The sequence below is a fragment of the Barbus barbus genome, assembly GCF_936440315.1.
Source record: "Barbus barbus genome assembly, chromosome: 43".
NCBI lineage: Eukaryota > Metazoa > Chordata > Actinopteri > Cypriniformes > Cyprinidae > Barbus > Barbus barbus.
In genome coordinates, this window is record NC_136721.1 from 1263572 (window position 1) to 1277726 (window position 14155).

The 14155-nt window shown below is 34.7% G+C and overlaps 1 protein-coding gene across 1 annotated transcript in view; it reads right to left on the reverse strand.

The window, feature by feature from the left end:
• Positions 1-1237: 1237 nt before the first annotated feature.
• stk10 (serine/threonine kinase 10) overlaps positions 1238-14155 on the reverse strand; it is a 50949-nt gene continuing 38031 nt past the window's right edge. Inside the window, exons 10-19 of the mRNA XM_079405919.1 lie at positions 11602-11723; positions 9474-9597; positions 8580-8759; positions 7873-7965; positions 6577-6706; positions 6363-6487; positions 5108-5296; positions 4896-5021; positions 3341-3454; positions 1238-2375 (exon numbers count right to left, since the gene is read on the reverse strand). Coding sequence (XP_079262045.1) covers positions 2235-2375; positions 3341-3454; positions 4896-5021; positions 5108-5296; positions 6363-6487; positions 6577-6706; positions 7873-7965; positions 8580-8759; positions 9474-9597; positions 11602-11723 — 1344 coding nt within the window. The 3' untranslated portion in view covers positions 1238-2234. The remainder of the gene's footprint in view (positions 2376-3340; positions 3455-4895; positions 5022-5107; positions 5297-6362; positions 6488-6576; positions 6707-7872; positions 7966-8579; positions 8760-9473; positions 9598-11601; positions 11724-14155) is intronic.

Below are 14155 nucleotides of genomic sequence, written 5' to 3' on the forward strand. Positions count from 1 at the left end.
ATGACCTAATGTCCGTTAGGTGCTTCTGAAAAAAAAAAAAAAAAAAAAAAAAAAAAAGTTTCTAAATAATGACATTTGGTTAAATAGCAGGATCAAAATATGAAATTATGAAAACATCTGGTTTGAATTCCAGTCATATTTTCCAGTGGTTGTTGAGCAGTGATGAATGGCCAGCAGAGCTCAGAATGGTGATCAGACTTGCATTGTTATTTTTTCCTTTGAGTAATATGACACGAGGAAGGGTTGTCTTTGTGGTTTCAGCTGAATCACAGCCGTGTGCGAGGGTCATATTGATTTTTAGAAAACGCTTCTGTAAGTAATATTGAGTAACTGACACTGCAGCCACAATATGACCAGATTTCAGAAATGTAAACCGGGGAGATTTAAATGATGATGATGATGATATGAGTGGGTCAAACTGACCCTAAATGGTTTTAATACAACTGATCAAAAATCACACTAAGAAAAATAGCAAAATAATATATCATAAACAGATCAAAACAGTATTGTAATGGAAAAACTGTATTATCAAACATTTTAATATTTTCTAATTGCATTTAATATTTTAATTTTTATAAAACTGAATATACTGTATACATTCTATGTTTGTGCTTTTGGAAGTTGATCTTTACTTTCTCTAATTAGGCTTTTTATTTTGCATTTTAGGCTCATTTTGAGCACAAATTAAGTGTTTTCTGTGCTACAGGACACCAGCAACTAAAACTGACAAAAACAGTAAAACAGACAGTGCTTTCATTCATAATTAACTTTAAATTAAATCAAAATTGTGGAGCAGAACTACCTGTTGAATAAAGTGAGATATTAAAGCATAACATCAAACTAAAACCTACTTTGAACTGTAGGTGGCGCTACTGTTTTTTAAATTATTATATATTTTTTTTTAATATAGTGTGCCAGATTTATAAAAGGGACAGTACACCAAAAATGTAACCGGTCATCATTTATTCAGCCTCTTGTTGATCCAAACCTGTATGATGTTAGTTCTTCTGGTGAACAAGATACTTTAAAGAATGTTGACGGAACATTGACTTTCCAGTGAAAAAATACTACCGTCAACTGCTTCTGCTGAACAATAAAAGAAGATATACTGAAGAAGAAAGACTCATACAGGTTTGGATCAACATGAGGGTGAGCAAACGAGGACAGAATTTTCCTTTTTTGAACTAAAACAGCTATTCCACAAGTCCTCAAGAAAATGATCAAAACCAAACGAACTAAGGATGAATAATAAAAATCTAATTTATTATAGGACAACAGTTTGGTACATCATCCACACTGAACCTTTGGTTACACAGAGTTACAGACTCCGAAAGCGACGAGCAACATTGAGCTCCAGACATAAAAAAGATGTCAAATCCTCGTACCTTCAGGCTTCAGGTATTGGTTTGAAAATAGAAATCCTTCAAATGGCTAACGAATGGAAGTCGTTGTAAAATAATACATGTATAAAACCGGAACACAACAACATATTGCACTTTGGTTAGGTGACAGTGCTTTAGACAGCAACATATAACACATGATGAACTCTCATCGCTCTCGTCTGGTCCAGTGTGGTGCTTTTACAGTAAATGTGCCAGAGACGGTCAATAACTCACATTCTGCTGAACATTGCTGAATAATAAAAGTGGCAAATTAGTTGCGGTCTAAAACATAAAACGACAAAAAAACATTTGGTAAAATAACTTAATGTACCAATTAAAATGTACACTTTTTCACTTTAGTAAAGAAAAACTTGTTCAAAGAATTAAAACCGAAATTACATTTTTCAGCATTTAAACATTTGTACAAGGAAGCTGGTTATAAAAGAAATGTGATAAGTTGCAACTTATATATATATATATTAAATGATCATAGAAAAAATACAAATATATAAGGATATGCAAGGTTTGTACAATATATTTGGCAATGCAATTTTTGCTAACTTGAAGATAAAAAGACAACAGTAGCTTTTAAACAAACTAAGGCGAGCGAGTCTGTTGTTCTAGTGACAGTTCAACCTTTCTTACTCACCAGAATAAAATCCCTGCGTTTAACTGAATGCATCATCTCTGTGGGTCACTATTAAATGAATGAAGGTGAAAGTGGTTTCTGGTGAGTGTACTGTAGAGATCTGTGTTCTTGGTATTAGCTGAATGTTTCTTTGGCTTCAGCGTGATGTGATTTAAACTGCACTCACTGACTCTTGTGCATTTAGAGAGGAATCTGTCTGTGCCTCATGTGGAGGACGAATCGATGTACGGGACGAACTTTGAGAGTTTGTTTGGTGAGCTGATGTTCTGGCATTGGGAATCTTCACTCATCTTGAAGAAAAGCTCCTGCTCTTTCTTCCTCAGGTTCAGTTCTTCCTCCAGAACCTGAGAGAGGAAACACATCAGACTTCAGCTCTACAGGTTACTCACGTCGGCCAATAACATGTTCCCTCTCATTACTGCAAAACATTATTTAAACCGCAATGTTCTTATATCATTGTACAGGTTGGTGGATTGCTTTAATGCCTTTATATTATAATACAAAATGCAGCAATTTAATATTGTGAGTAAAATTACTATAAATTAAAATTAGAAAATCTAATGAGAATAAATGGGAATTATATATATATATATATATATATATACACACACATATATACACACACACATATTATATATACAGACACGACAGTAATGAGAATGAGAAGTGCACTTAATTGTGTGATCAAATGTGTATATATGCTTCTGTTCAAAAGTTTGAGGTCATTTATTTTTATTTAACTGTTCTTAGCAATGAAATTGATCAAAGGCGACAGTAAAGACAATGTTACAAAAAAATTATATTTTAAAAAAATTCTGTTCTTTTCAACTTTTCGTTCATCTGTGAATCCTGAAAAATTAAATATGTCACGGATTTCACACAAATATTGTGCAGCACAACGGTTTTCAACACTGATAATAATCAGAAATGTTTGTTGATCAGTAAATCAGTATATTATTATGATTTCTGAAGATCATGTGACCCTGAAGACTGGAGAAATGATGCTGAAAATACAGCTTTGACCACAGAAATAAATTAGTTTAACATTAAATAGGCCTGTCAGGATCATGAATTTTGTGCTGACGATTCATTCAAGCAAATAATTGTGATTAAAATTAATTTAATTGTGTTTTGTTCAATGCAATTACATTGTCAGTCCAATACATTTTATATAAATTTTGATTTAATTTGATACAAATTTCTGAATACACATACACATATATACACACACACACACACACACACACACACACACACACACACACACACATATATATATGTGTGTGTGTGTGTGTGGTGAAGAGCAGACCTGTTTCCTGGGCTTGAGTTGTTCCCTCCACTCCTTCAGCTGCTGGTTGTGCTGCTCGTCCAGAGACTTCAGACGCTGCGTCTCGTTTTCTATCAGCAGGTGACATTTCTCATTCTGCAGGAGACATCACACAGATCAGGCTGCGGCCACACTAACACAGACACAGCTTTCTCTCTACGCTTTGGCTTTCCTTTTACACCGAGACGACGTGTTTGACAGAAGTTTCTGAATCTGAGGGATTTGAAAATGAGGCATGTTTAGTGGTGTGATGTATTGATAGATATTTATGTTTATACTGGTATGTGCTGTTCACTTTCTAAAGATATCTGTATGATCATTAGTAAACATTAAACAGCAAACAGATTCGGTAACGTTCGGTACTGCGGCCAAACAAAATCTTACTGAAAGCTCATTTATTGTGATATCAACCTCAAATTTGGTACGCAACTTCTTTAGGTTTATGGCTATGATTTTATAGCAGGTTTAGAGTAAAACAAGTTTTGGAATATAAGTATTTCATATAAAATATTAGAGCTTTTGGATCCAAGCGGTTCATTGGTGTATACTTAACTAGATCAATTTATTTGAAAATGTAAATGCACATATTTAAAATTCTTCTTCATGAAAAACAAATTTATAAATCTGCGTCATGCATCTGTAACTTACTGCATAACTTGTCACTTTAATACCCATCTCACCATTTGTCAAATTGTATTATTTTTTTTCTGAGTTCTGTCACTGATTTTAATCATAGTATCATATGCAGTCTTGCATGGACACACACACGCATTTAGAGCGACTATATATACGGTTTGGTTTTCTTCATGTCAGGGCAACAATTCAATAAACAAGAAGTTAATACTAAGTGACTAAATCGTAGAGACAATAGTCTTTTTTAGCTCTATGTCACTAATGATAATGGTTTGTTATTGAATTAATTTGCGTGTTTGAACATATCTGCCGATGATTCACTGACCCAAGATTCAGGGACTACAGATGAAAATTAGCCAGTGTTGGCTAAATCTGGTGCATTTTACATACTGTATGTACTATTAATGTGCATTGTCCCTGATTAAATAAATAATTTCTTGCTTTGTTCCAGAATGAATCAGTTATTTTGACTCACTCACTAGGACAGTGGTTTGCCGTCACCTGCTGGCAATCTGAGATTCATATTTAAAAAAAGTTTCATATTTTTTAAACTCATTTCTGTATTCCAAAGTTTATATTAAAAAACATTAATCTCGATAGCATTATTTATGCAACATGTAAGTGCAGTGTAAATGCATGTACAAGTGCTCCTAAAAACATAAGTGTTTAAAGCCCTGCGTGTTTAATTATATTCAAAGACCAAAGTCACTTTTAAACACGTTATTTAAAGTGTATCCCGTGTATTCTGACACAATCATGGATGTCTCTAGGCTACACCCCGGATATCCACTCACCCCAGAGCTGCCTGGTCCAAACTAAATCGGATGAGCAAAAAATATCATCTTTTGTGTTCTACACAAGTGTGAACGTCTATTAAAAAGACAGCATGAAGAGTTTTGCTCACCTGCAGCTGCTGCAGTTCTCTGGTGTTTCCCTCGCACTCGCTGATCTTCGCTCTCATCTGGTTCTCGTGTTTCTGCTGCTGGTGTAATCGCTCGGCCTTCTGCCTCCTCTCCTCCTGCCTGGAGAACTGACCGCCAGAGAGAGACAGAGAGAGATGAGGGTCTCTGAGAGGAGGACAGGACACATACAGGCCATCAGAGAGACTGGCTTTACCTGCTTGGTCTTCTCGCGGTCTTCTGCAGAGCTTCCGTTGGAGTTGATCCGCAGGCTCTTCTTGAACATGGCCATGCGTGTTTTGGCCTCGCTGCGCTGGATCTTGGGCAGCCTGTTCTTCTCCTGCTGCTGTCGGGCCTTGAGGAGCTCGATCATACGCTGGTTATAGCACTGCATCTGCTCCTGCTCCTGTGAGAGCACACACAGACACGGGTCAGACACGGGTCAGTACAGCAGCGATCCACCCATTCTGACCCCATTCTGACCATAGATGTTGTTTAGGTGAGTTAGTTTAGTTTATTTTTAAAGCACATTTATACAACCAAGGTTGCCTAAAGTGCTGTACAAGCATAATAAACAGAATTTAAACACCAATTAATCTTAAAATTCTGGCTGATTAAAAGCAAGCGATAAATTTTTTTTTAAAAATCCTGACACAAGCACACAACAATTTTGTTGGTTTAGGTTTTAATTTCTTTTTATTTCATTTTTCGGTTTAAATTTTTAATGAATTTATTTCCTGTTAGTCATTTTAATGCCTCAACTTAAACTTATTTCAATTAGTTGTCAAGGTATATACACTATTTAGTTATTAATATGTTTAATATTTTATTTGTATATATATTTTATCTTTTCTATTATATTATGTTTTTTTTATTATTATTATTTTATTCCTTTTTTTTTTATTCCTTTTTTTTTTTTTTTTTTACTGTTTGGGTTTTTTTTTCCAGTTGCAATCTTACTGCTTCAACTTAAAATATATAAAAACATATCATTTAATTTAAGCTTTATTCCCATTAACAAAATGTTTTTAAGGGTTTTAATCCCATGTTTTAGCAAACAATACTAACCCTGAACACAAGATCAATATTTAGCCACTAAACTTTTTAGTGCACACGTAGAAGAATTTATTATATACTTATGAATAAATGAATAAACTGACTTGATAAATCTTTCAAACTAGTTTAAATGAGTCACTGAAATGACTATTTTCCCAAATCAAATATGACTACATAATGCAAACTAATTATTCTCTAATCAACAATCACTTTTAACTTAAATAATTCTGAGCAGAGAATCTAAAAAAAAAAAAAAAAAAGTTTATATTACTTTTCACGAGTTATTCATGCTTGGACAACACAATTCTTAATTTCTTTGTTATCTGCATGTTTTTTTATGTCATTGTTCACAGATCTCAGACTGGCACCAGCAGCAGCAGCTGTGTGGAGAATGATTAAGAAGGATGATTCCAGACCTTCTCGTGTTTCTTGAGGAGCTGGTGTCTCTGCAGGAAGTACTGGTCCTTCAGCTGCTGTTTGTGGAGCTGGTGTCTCTCGTGCAAGCTCTTCTCCTCCAGGTCCCAGAGAGTGGCCTCTCGATCTGACAGAAGACAGCAGCATTCGGCTTGTAAGCATGCATGCAGTAAATCCTGTTTTGGTAAGGATGCTCTGGTCTGAGTGCATTTATACCTCTAAGTAGAGCTTGTTTTTTGATGAGACACTGACGCTCCGTCTCAGAGATTTCCCGCTTGTTTTGAGCGATGATGCTCTTCAGAGTCGAGTCCAGATAATCTCTCTGATCTGCCAGGAACTTCTCTTCCTGCACAGAGACGAGTCAGGAACAAAAACACAAACTTTATAACAGTTCAGTTTTTTGTGCAGCGCTTTCCACGATACACACTGTTGTACACGCAGCTTTAAAGGCACAATATGTAAGATTTTCGTAATAAAGTATCCAAAAGCTGCTTGCACAGTGTGATATATTTCATGCAGTTGTGTATTTACGTTATCCCAATTTTTTTTTATAAAACGGATAGTTCTGGTCCTTGATTCTGATTGGTTGAGCCACGTTTGAAGCTGTTCTAAATTACAAAGTAACATACACCTTTGTTTACATGTGTATGTTGCTCGGCAACCACTTTGTTGCAACCAACAAAGGACCTATATTGTTTGGCGGAAGTATAATGTTTTTATTAATATCACTACACTTTATTTGCTCTGTTTTATTTTGTGAAACCTTATAATGTATATGGAATAACCGTTTTAACCGCTTCCTGCCTAACAACGCCTCTTAGCTGTTATAAATTCACTGTTTGAATAACTGTGGAAGGTACAGGTAATAAAAATTTATTCATTACCTTTGTTATTGTTTTGAAAATACGAGCTTTATGCGGCAAAAACTTACATATTGTGCCTTTAAAGTGTATTTTTGAAAATAATGAGCATTCATGCAGTGTGTAATACAGCTCTAAGTGAATGAAAACATCCTGCAAAGTTAAATCTAAAAGTGCACGTGTATAAAGTTATTGTCTCTCAAAAGAAAGAGTCGACTATGAATCATTGAAAAGTCATTTTTAAAACAAATCCCAAGCTGTCAACATGAAACATTAGCATATTGCCCGCCCACTTTTTTTCGTGTTGGTCTGAATGAAAATGCAACTTCATTCTTTGCCACTAGGTGCTGCTTTTGGAGCGGTAGAAACAGCGTTTTCCCCGGTAACACTGTACACTAAGCAGCACTGCGCTCACAAACACTGCTTTAAATGAAATCGACCAATCACCGCAGATTAGCATCACGCAGAGGAGGAGTTTGGAAAAATCGTTTGAGAGTCATTGAGCAAATAAGGTAAAAATAAATGCATATTATAAGACAATGAAAGTGTTTTTTTGACCTTGCATGCATGTCACCCTGTTATTGGGGACTCCCAAAACCAAAAGATGAACCTTCATTACCCATAATAGGGGCACTTTAAGTCTTTAACTGACCTCGTCTGATTTCATCTGCAGGAAGTTGTTCAATTTGATCTTCATACTTTCCTTCCTCTGACTCCTGGGTATTTTCTCCACTTCTTGTTTGACCTGAGACAAAATAAAGATAAAAAGTGTTTCATTTCAAACTGAACACAAATCTGTTAACTACAAAGTATTTTAACATTTGACAATGTCACAAATGTTATTGCATTAGATAATCGATCAGAAGTAACGCAAAAGTTACTCAACAGACTTTTTAATCTTTGAGATATTATAATGTTGACTTACATTCCATGCAAAGAAAATATTGAGATATCAGCAGCTCTTCAGTATAAAACCTCTAAACATTTGTTGTTTTTTAGTTTATAGTTTGTCTTTTAATAAACTACATCCTATGAACTTCCTATAAATCTAATCAATATATACTCATTAATTTTAATCAATTATTTTCAAAATAAAGCATACTGCTTCTAGATGTTTACTCCTCTTAAAAAAAAAAAAAAAGTCATAAAGTAATATTTTACAATTACTTTTTTCCTGTTATATTTTCATTAACACCACTTTAAAAATGTAAATTTTTTGTCTTGTCTTTATTTCATTGTTATAATGGAAACTGATTTTATTACCAATAAAGGATTGATTAATTATTGGCAGTTTTGTGAAACAAAAGTAGATTGAGATCTCACTGAAATGACATGTGGCTGTATAACTGATGGTCTGACCTCTTTCTTGCGGTGTTTCATCTGGTCCAGGAACTTGTTGTAGGCTTTCTCTTGCTCGGCGCGGATGCGTTTGCCCTCGTCCCGCAGCCGTATGGTGTGATCCGTCTCCATTTTCTCGATGGTCTGTTTCTGCTGTTTCTCCAGCGTCTCCAGCTCCGTGTCGTAGTATTTCTTCTTGGCCTGTGAGCAAAGCCGCACACAGATACATCAGCACTATTTATTGACATTTTATGCAAGTGTGTAATATTAGGAATATTTTAATATCGTCTCTTCTCCCAGAAATTATTAGCAAGAAAACACACTCTTTAATTAACTCATCCTAACTTCAACAGTTACACCTAACAGACAACACCAGTGCTTTTATTTATTTTTCCTGAACTGGAAATTTTGTGCTACCATAACAGTCTTCTTTTAGACTCGTGGAAAGAAAACATCCAAAATACACATCTGTTGTTTAGATTTTAATTATAATACATATTTTAAAGGCTGTTTTCTCTTATGCACTGAGCCAAAAGAACTTGCACACACAAACTGTCCAGTTCTGTTCCCGTCTAATTTAATAAAACATTCATTTATATAACATTTAATATTTATAATGTATAATATAATTTATAGTGAATGGGTGCCGTCAGAATGAGAGTCCAAACATCTGATAAAACATCACAATAATCCACACCACTCCAGTCCATCAGAAGACAAAAGCTGAAACTAATCCTGTTGGACTCTCATTCTGACGGCACCCATTCACATCCATTGCTGAGACACTGATGCAGTGACACATTTCTCCAAATTTGATGAAGAAACAAACTCATCCTAATCTCAGCTGGCCTGAGGGTGGTGTCTATCCTTGATGGGAAGGTGATTTGATTTTATCTGGAGACCGCTGTGACTCACATTCATCTCCTGGTCGAACCTGCGCTGTATCTGCTCCCGCTGCTCTTTCAGCTTCAGACTGAGCAAAGCCTGAGCACGATGCTGCTCTTTCTGCAGCAGACGCAGATCTCGAAGCTCCTGGCGCCTGTGTGTGTCAATGAACATACATATGTGAGGAATCATTCATGACCTGTAAGGGTTTGCGTTACACAATAACCTGTAATCCCAAAATTGCATGACATCCTTTCTTCTGTCAAACAAATATTTTGAAACGTCTCAGTGTTTTTTGTCCATACAATGGAAGTCAATGTGGTTTAGTTACTCCTTTTGTGTTCTGCAGACAGGTTTGGAACGACAGGACGGGAGTAAATCATGACAGAATTCACATTTTTGGGGCGACTGTCCCTTTAAGATGAACGTTTGAAACAACACACATATACAATACATTGGAATCCATTTTTCTTTTATGCCAAAAATCATTAGGATATTAAGTAAAGATCATGTTCAAATGAAGATATTTTGTAAATTTCCTACCGTAAATATATCAAAACTTAGCAATATACATTGCTAAGAACTCAATATTTTTTTGCTCCCTCAGATTCCAGATTTTCAAATAGTTGCATCTCGGCCAAATATTGTGCTATCCTAACAAACCATACGTCTTATTTATTCAGCTTTCAGATGATGTATAAATCTCAATTTAAAAAAAATTGACCCTTATGACTGGTTTTGTGGTCCAGGGTCACTTATGAAGTCTCCCGCCAACCAAAGAATGCTCAGAATGCAGCGCTAGTCTGGTCTTCCACTGTCACGGCCCACAGACAGCAGAGGATTCATGGGAAAACGCCCCCACCTCATTCATTACATGAGTTCACTGACAGCCAAACACCAGAGGAATGTGCCACAGAGATATCTGATGTGCGGCTAAACTTCAAGCCCGTCAAGAACAAGTCCAGGTCACACTTCACCACAAAACCAAAAGAAAGAAAGACATTATATAAGTCTATATAGACGAATGTTAGGAGTTATTTTTCTTTTCTGCAAATATAATCTAATACAATTTAATAAAATAAATCAATTCCATATGTATGAAATGCAAAAGTTTGGGATTAGTAAGATTTATTAGATTGTTTTTAAGTCTCTTCTGCTCATCAAGGCCACATTTATTTTATTAAAAATAAAAAAAAATAACTGAAATATTTTTACAATTTCAAATTACATTTTGTATTTTAATATACTTTAAAATATAATTTATTTCTGTAATGTTTATTTCTATTTCTACTCCAATGATGTATCAAAGTAAGAACATACACTACCGTTCACAAGTTTGAGGTCAGTACATTTTTTTTTTTGAAAGAAATTAATACTTTTATTCAGGAAGGATGTATTAAATTGATAAAAGTGATACTTATATTCTTAGAAAATATTTATATTTTGAATAAATGCGTTTTTTTTTTTTTTTATCCATCAAAGAATCCTGAAAATGTATAATAATCAGCAACTGTTTCTAAAAATCAGCTTTGCATCACAGGAATAAACTATGTTTAAAGCATCTTAAAATAGAAAACTTTTTTTTTTGTTTTTTTCAATAACATTTCACATTATTATTATTATTTCTGTATTTTTAATCAAATAAATGCAGCCTTGAGCAGAAGTCTTACTGATTACAAACATTTGCATGGCAGTGTGTGTATATAATTCAAAACTATTCATCTTGATTTTGGGGTAAAACACGACCTGGGCAAAGTGTTTTTTTGTGAGACTGAGATGAAGCTGTGGATATAATATCACTTGTAAGTTCACCATCACACCAGCAGAAGGCAGAAGTGTTCAGACGTACACAGTGTTAGTGTGAGCTATATAATCTGCTACCAGCAGCTGAGGTGTTTCACCAGAAAAGAGCAGTTTCACAAGAATTCAGATGATGGATTCATCTGTTTAAGAGTGAGCTGATCTCTCCATTTGTCCTTTAAAAGCAGCCCACTTCCTCTGGCTCTACACAAAGCTTCCCTTGTGTATTTATGTCCCATTTGGAAAGGACAAGGTCTCGGACGTGAGGACTAAAATAGTCTGTTTACTCAGCCGAGATGCAAGATCAAGTGGAAAAATGCTGCTAGGTTTGTTAGTTTTTTTTAAAGAGTGAACTTGCCTGAGGAACCTCATTTCTTCATCTTTCTTCTCATCGTCAGTGATGATTTTGGAGGTGGTGACGCTCAACTCCACACCGTCCACCAGGAACTTACGTGTGCGTTTGAGCGTCTTCTTGTTGTCCTGGTGGAAAAATAAATGAGAGAAAAAATGTTCGTGAAGAAACGGAGGCTGTAATGGGTGTAGTAGCAGGATTTCAGGGATCGGTGGATTTAAAAACATAAAAATACATGCAGAAGAAAGACTTGGTAGAAAATTAAACAAACCATTAAAACAAATGTATTACTTGAAATAAAATGAATGTTAACTGAAAACTAGAACACACTTGAGGTAGCTGCCAATGCTACAGTCCTTATTCAGTTTAACTTGATATACTAAAATGAACAGATTTATTCAAATAAAAAACTATATACACTAATGTCAAAAGTTTGGGATCAGAAAGTTGTTGTTTTTTTTTTTTTTAAGCGTCTTCTGCTCTTCAAGGCCACATTTATTTGATCAAAAAATACAATAACAGTAATATTGTGAAATATCACTTAAAAAGTTGAGCTGCTTTTTTTTGTTTTGTATTTTTACATGTGATACTTTTTCAGGAAAGTAGTAAAAAAAAAAAAAAGTAAAATAAAATAATTGAAAATAGAAATGTTTTATCAATATACACCACCATTCAAAAGTTTGGGGTCAGTAATTTTCCTTTTTTTTTTGGAAAGAAATTAATGCTTTTATTTCTTATATTATTAGAAAATACTTTTATTTAGAGTAAATGATGTGCTTTTTAACTTTTTATTATTCAAATAATCCTGAAAAAACAGGTTCCAAAAAATTCAAAATAAATAAACAGCAAAAAACCGTTTGCACCACTGATAATAAATCAGTATATTATTATGATTTCTGAAGATCATGTGACACTGAAGACTGGAGTAATGATGCTGAAAATACAGCTGCAGATCACAGAAATAAATTACATTTGAAAGGATAATAAAACAGACAACCATTATTTTAAATTGTAATAATATTTCATAATATTACTGTTTTTTCCTGTATTTTTGATCAAATAAATGCACCCTTGATGAGCAGAAGAGGCTTCTTTAAAAAAACATTAAAAATCTTACAGATTCCAAACTTTAGAACATTAGTGCATACATGTATATTAATATACATACATGCACACATATACTAAAATAGCACTGATTTATAGACCCAGAGGCATAATGAATGGTTGAACTGGAGCAAGAGAGAAGAAATGACAAAGCAAAAGCATGTGAAGGGTGTGAACAGGAAGCAGTGAGATTGCTGTTATCCTGTAAAGCCCTTTCAGACAGGAAGTGTCAGCAGCTCATGAGAAGAACGTTCTCAAGGACAAAATAATATATAAACTATGAATATTTAAACATCATGGTAGTATTTGTTAAACTACAACGTTCAAATATCTGGATGCTTTGTCGTTTCATTTAATTTGATCAGAAACTGTTGAAATCGTATTTAATTGGATCTGGTCACGATCACTCATCGATAAACCGTTCTGAGACCCAGCTGAGCAAACACTCCCATCCTCTCTAAAAGACACTGACGCCGGCACAAGTTCGTCGTTTTTATGCTGCACTCGTCTGTTGCGAGTGAACGCCGTCCTGTGATGTGGTTTGTGCGCGATAAAGCCGCAGGTTTCCACGCTGTGCAGTGTGCATGCATCAATGTTTGCATTTTGATGGTGCAACAGCGCAGCGTCTGAATCAGGCTGGAAATATGGCAGACATGAGAAACCAGGCCCTGAACAAAGAGCAGAACTCAACAATCCTCATCACACAGAGACTGATGCACAATGCTGAATAGACCAGAGACAAAGAGACAAAGAGCGTTTGGGAGAAATGCATGGAAAATCTGACGCCAGCTTCACAGACCAGCCGCTCCAAATATGCAACAAATGAATGACTTCATTTAAAGTAATGTTCCGGGTTCAAAACCAGTTTCTGAAGATAACAATGAAGCACAATACAAGTCACACACATACACACAGCTGTAGGATCAGTAAGATTTGTAATGTTTTTTTAAAGAAGTCTCTTCTGCGCATCATTTGCATCGGCTGCATTTATTTGATCAAAAATATAGCAAAAAAAAAGTAATAGGCAGCAGATGTAAATATAAATTTAAATCACAAAACGTAAACTATATTATCAGACAGTTATATTTTAAAAGATGGATATATAGTACATTCAACTAGCTGCATACATACAGTACATTTGCTATATTTTATATATCGCAGATAAAGCGATATATTAAATATAGCAAATCTCATATGTGTGATTGTTTATATCACCACACAAAGCTCTTTATATACAGCTGGATACAGAAATAGGTCCATGTTTATCCTCATACACACAATATACTCATTTAGGGTGATAATATATACTATGTACAGCTGCTTGATTGATTGCTTGTGTCGTCACAAAAATATAAACTACATTATCACTCAGCTCTAATCTGCAAAATGTGACTCTGAAAATATTAAGATACTACAAACATTAACATCATAATTTTCTGAAAAGCTGCTTTGAAAC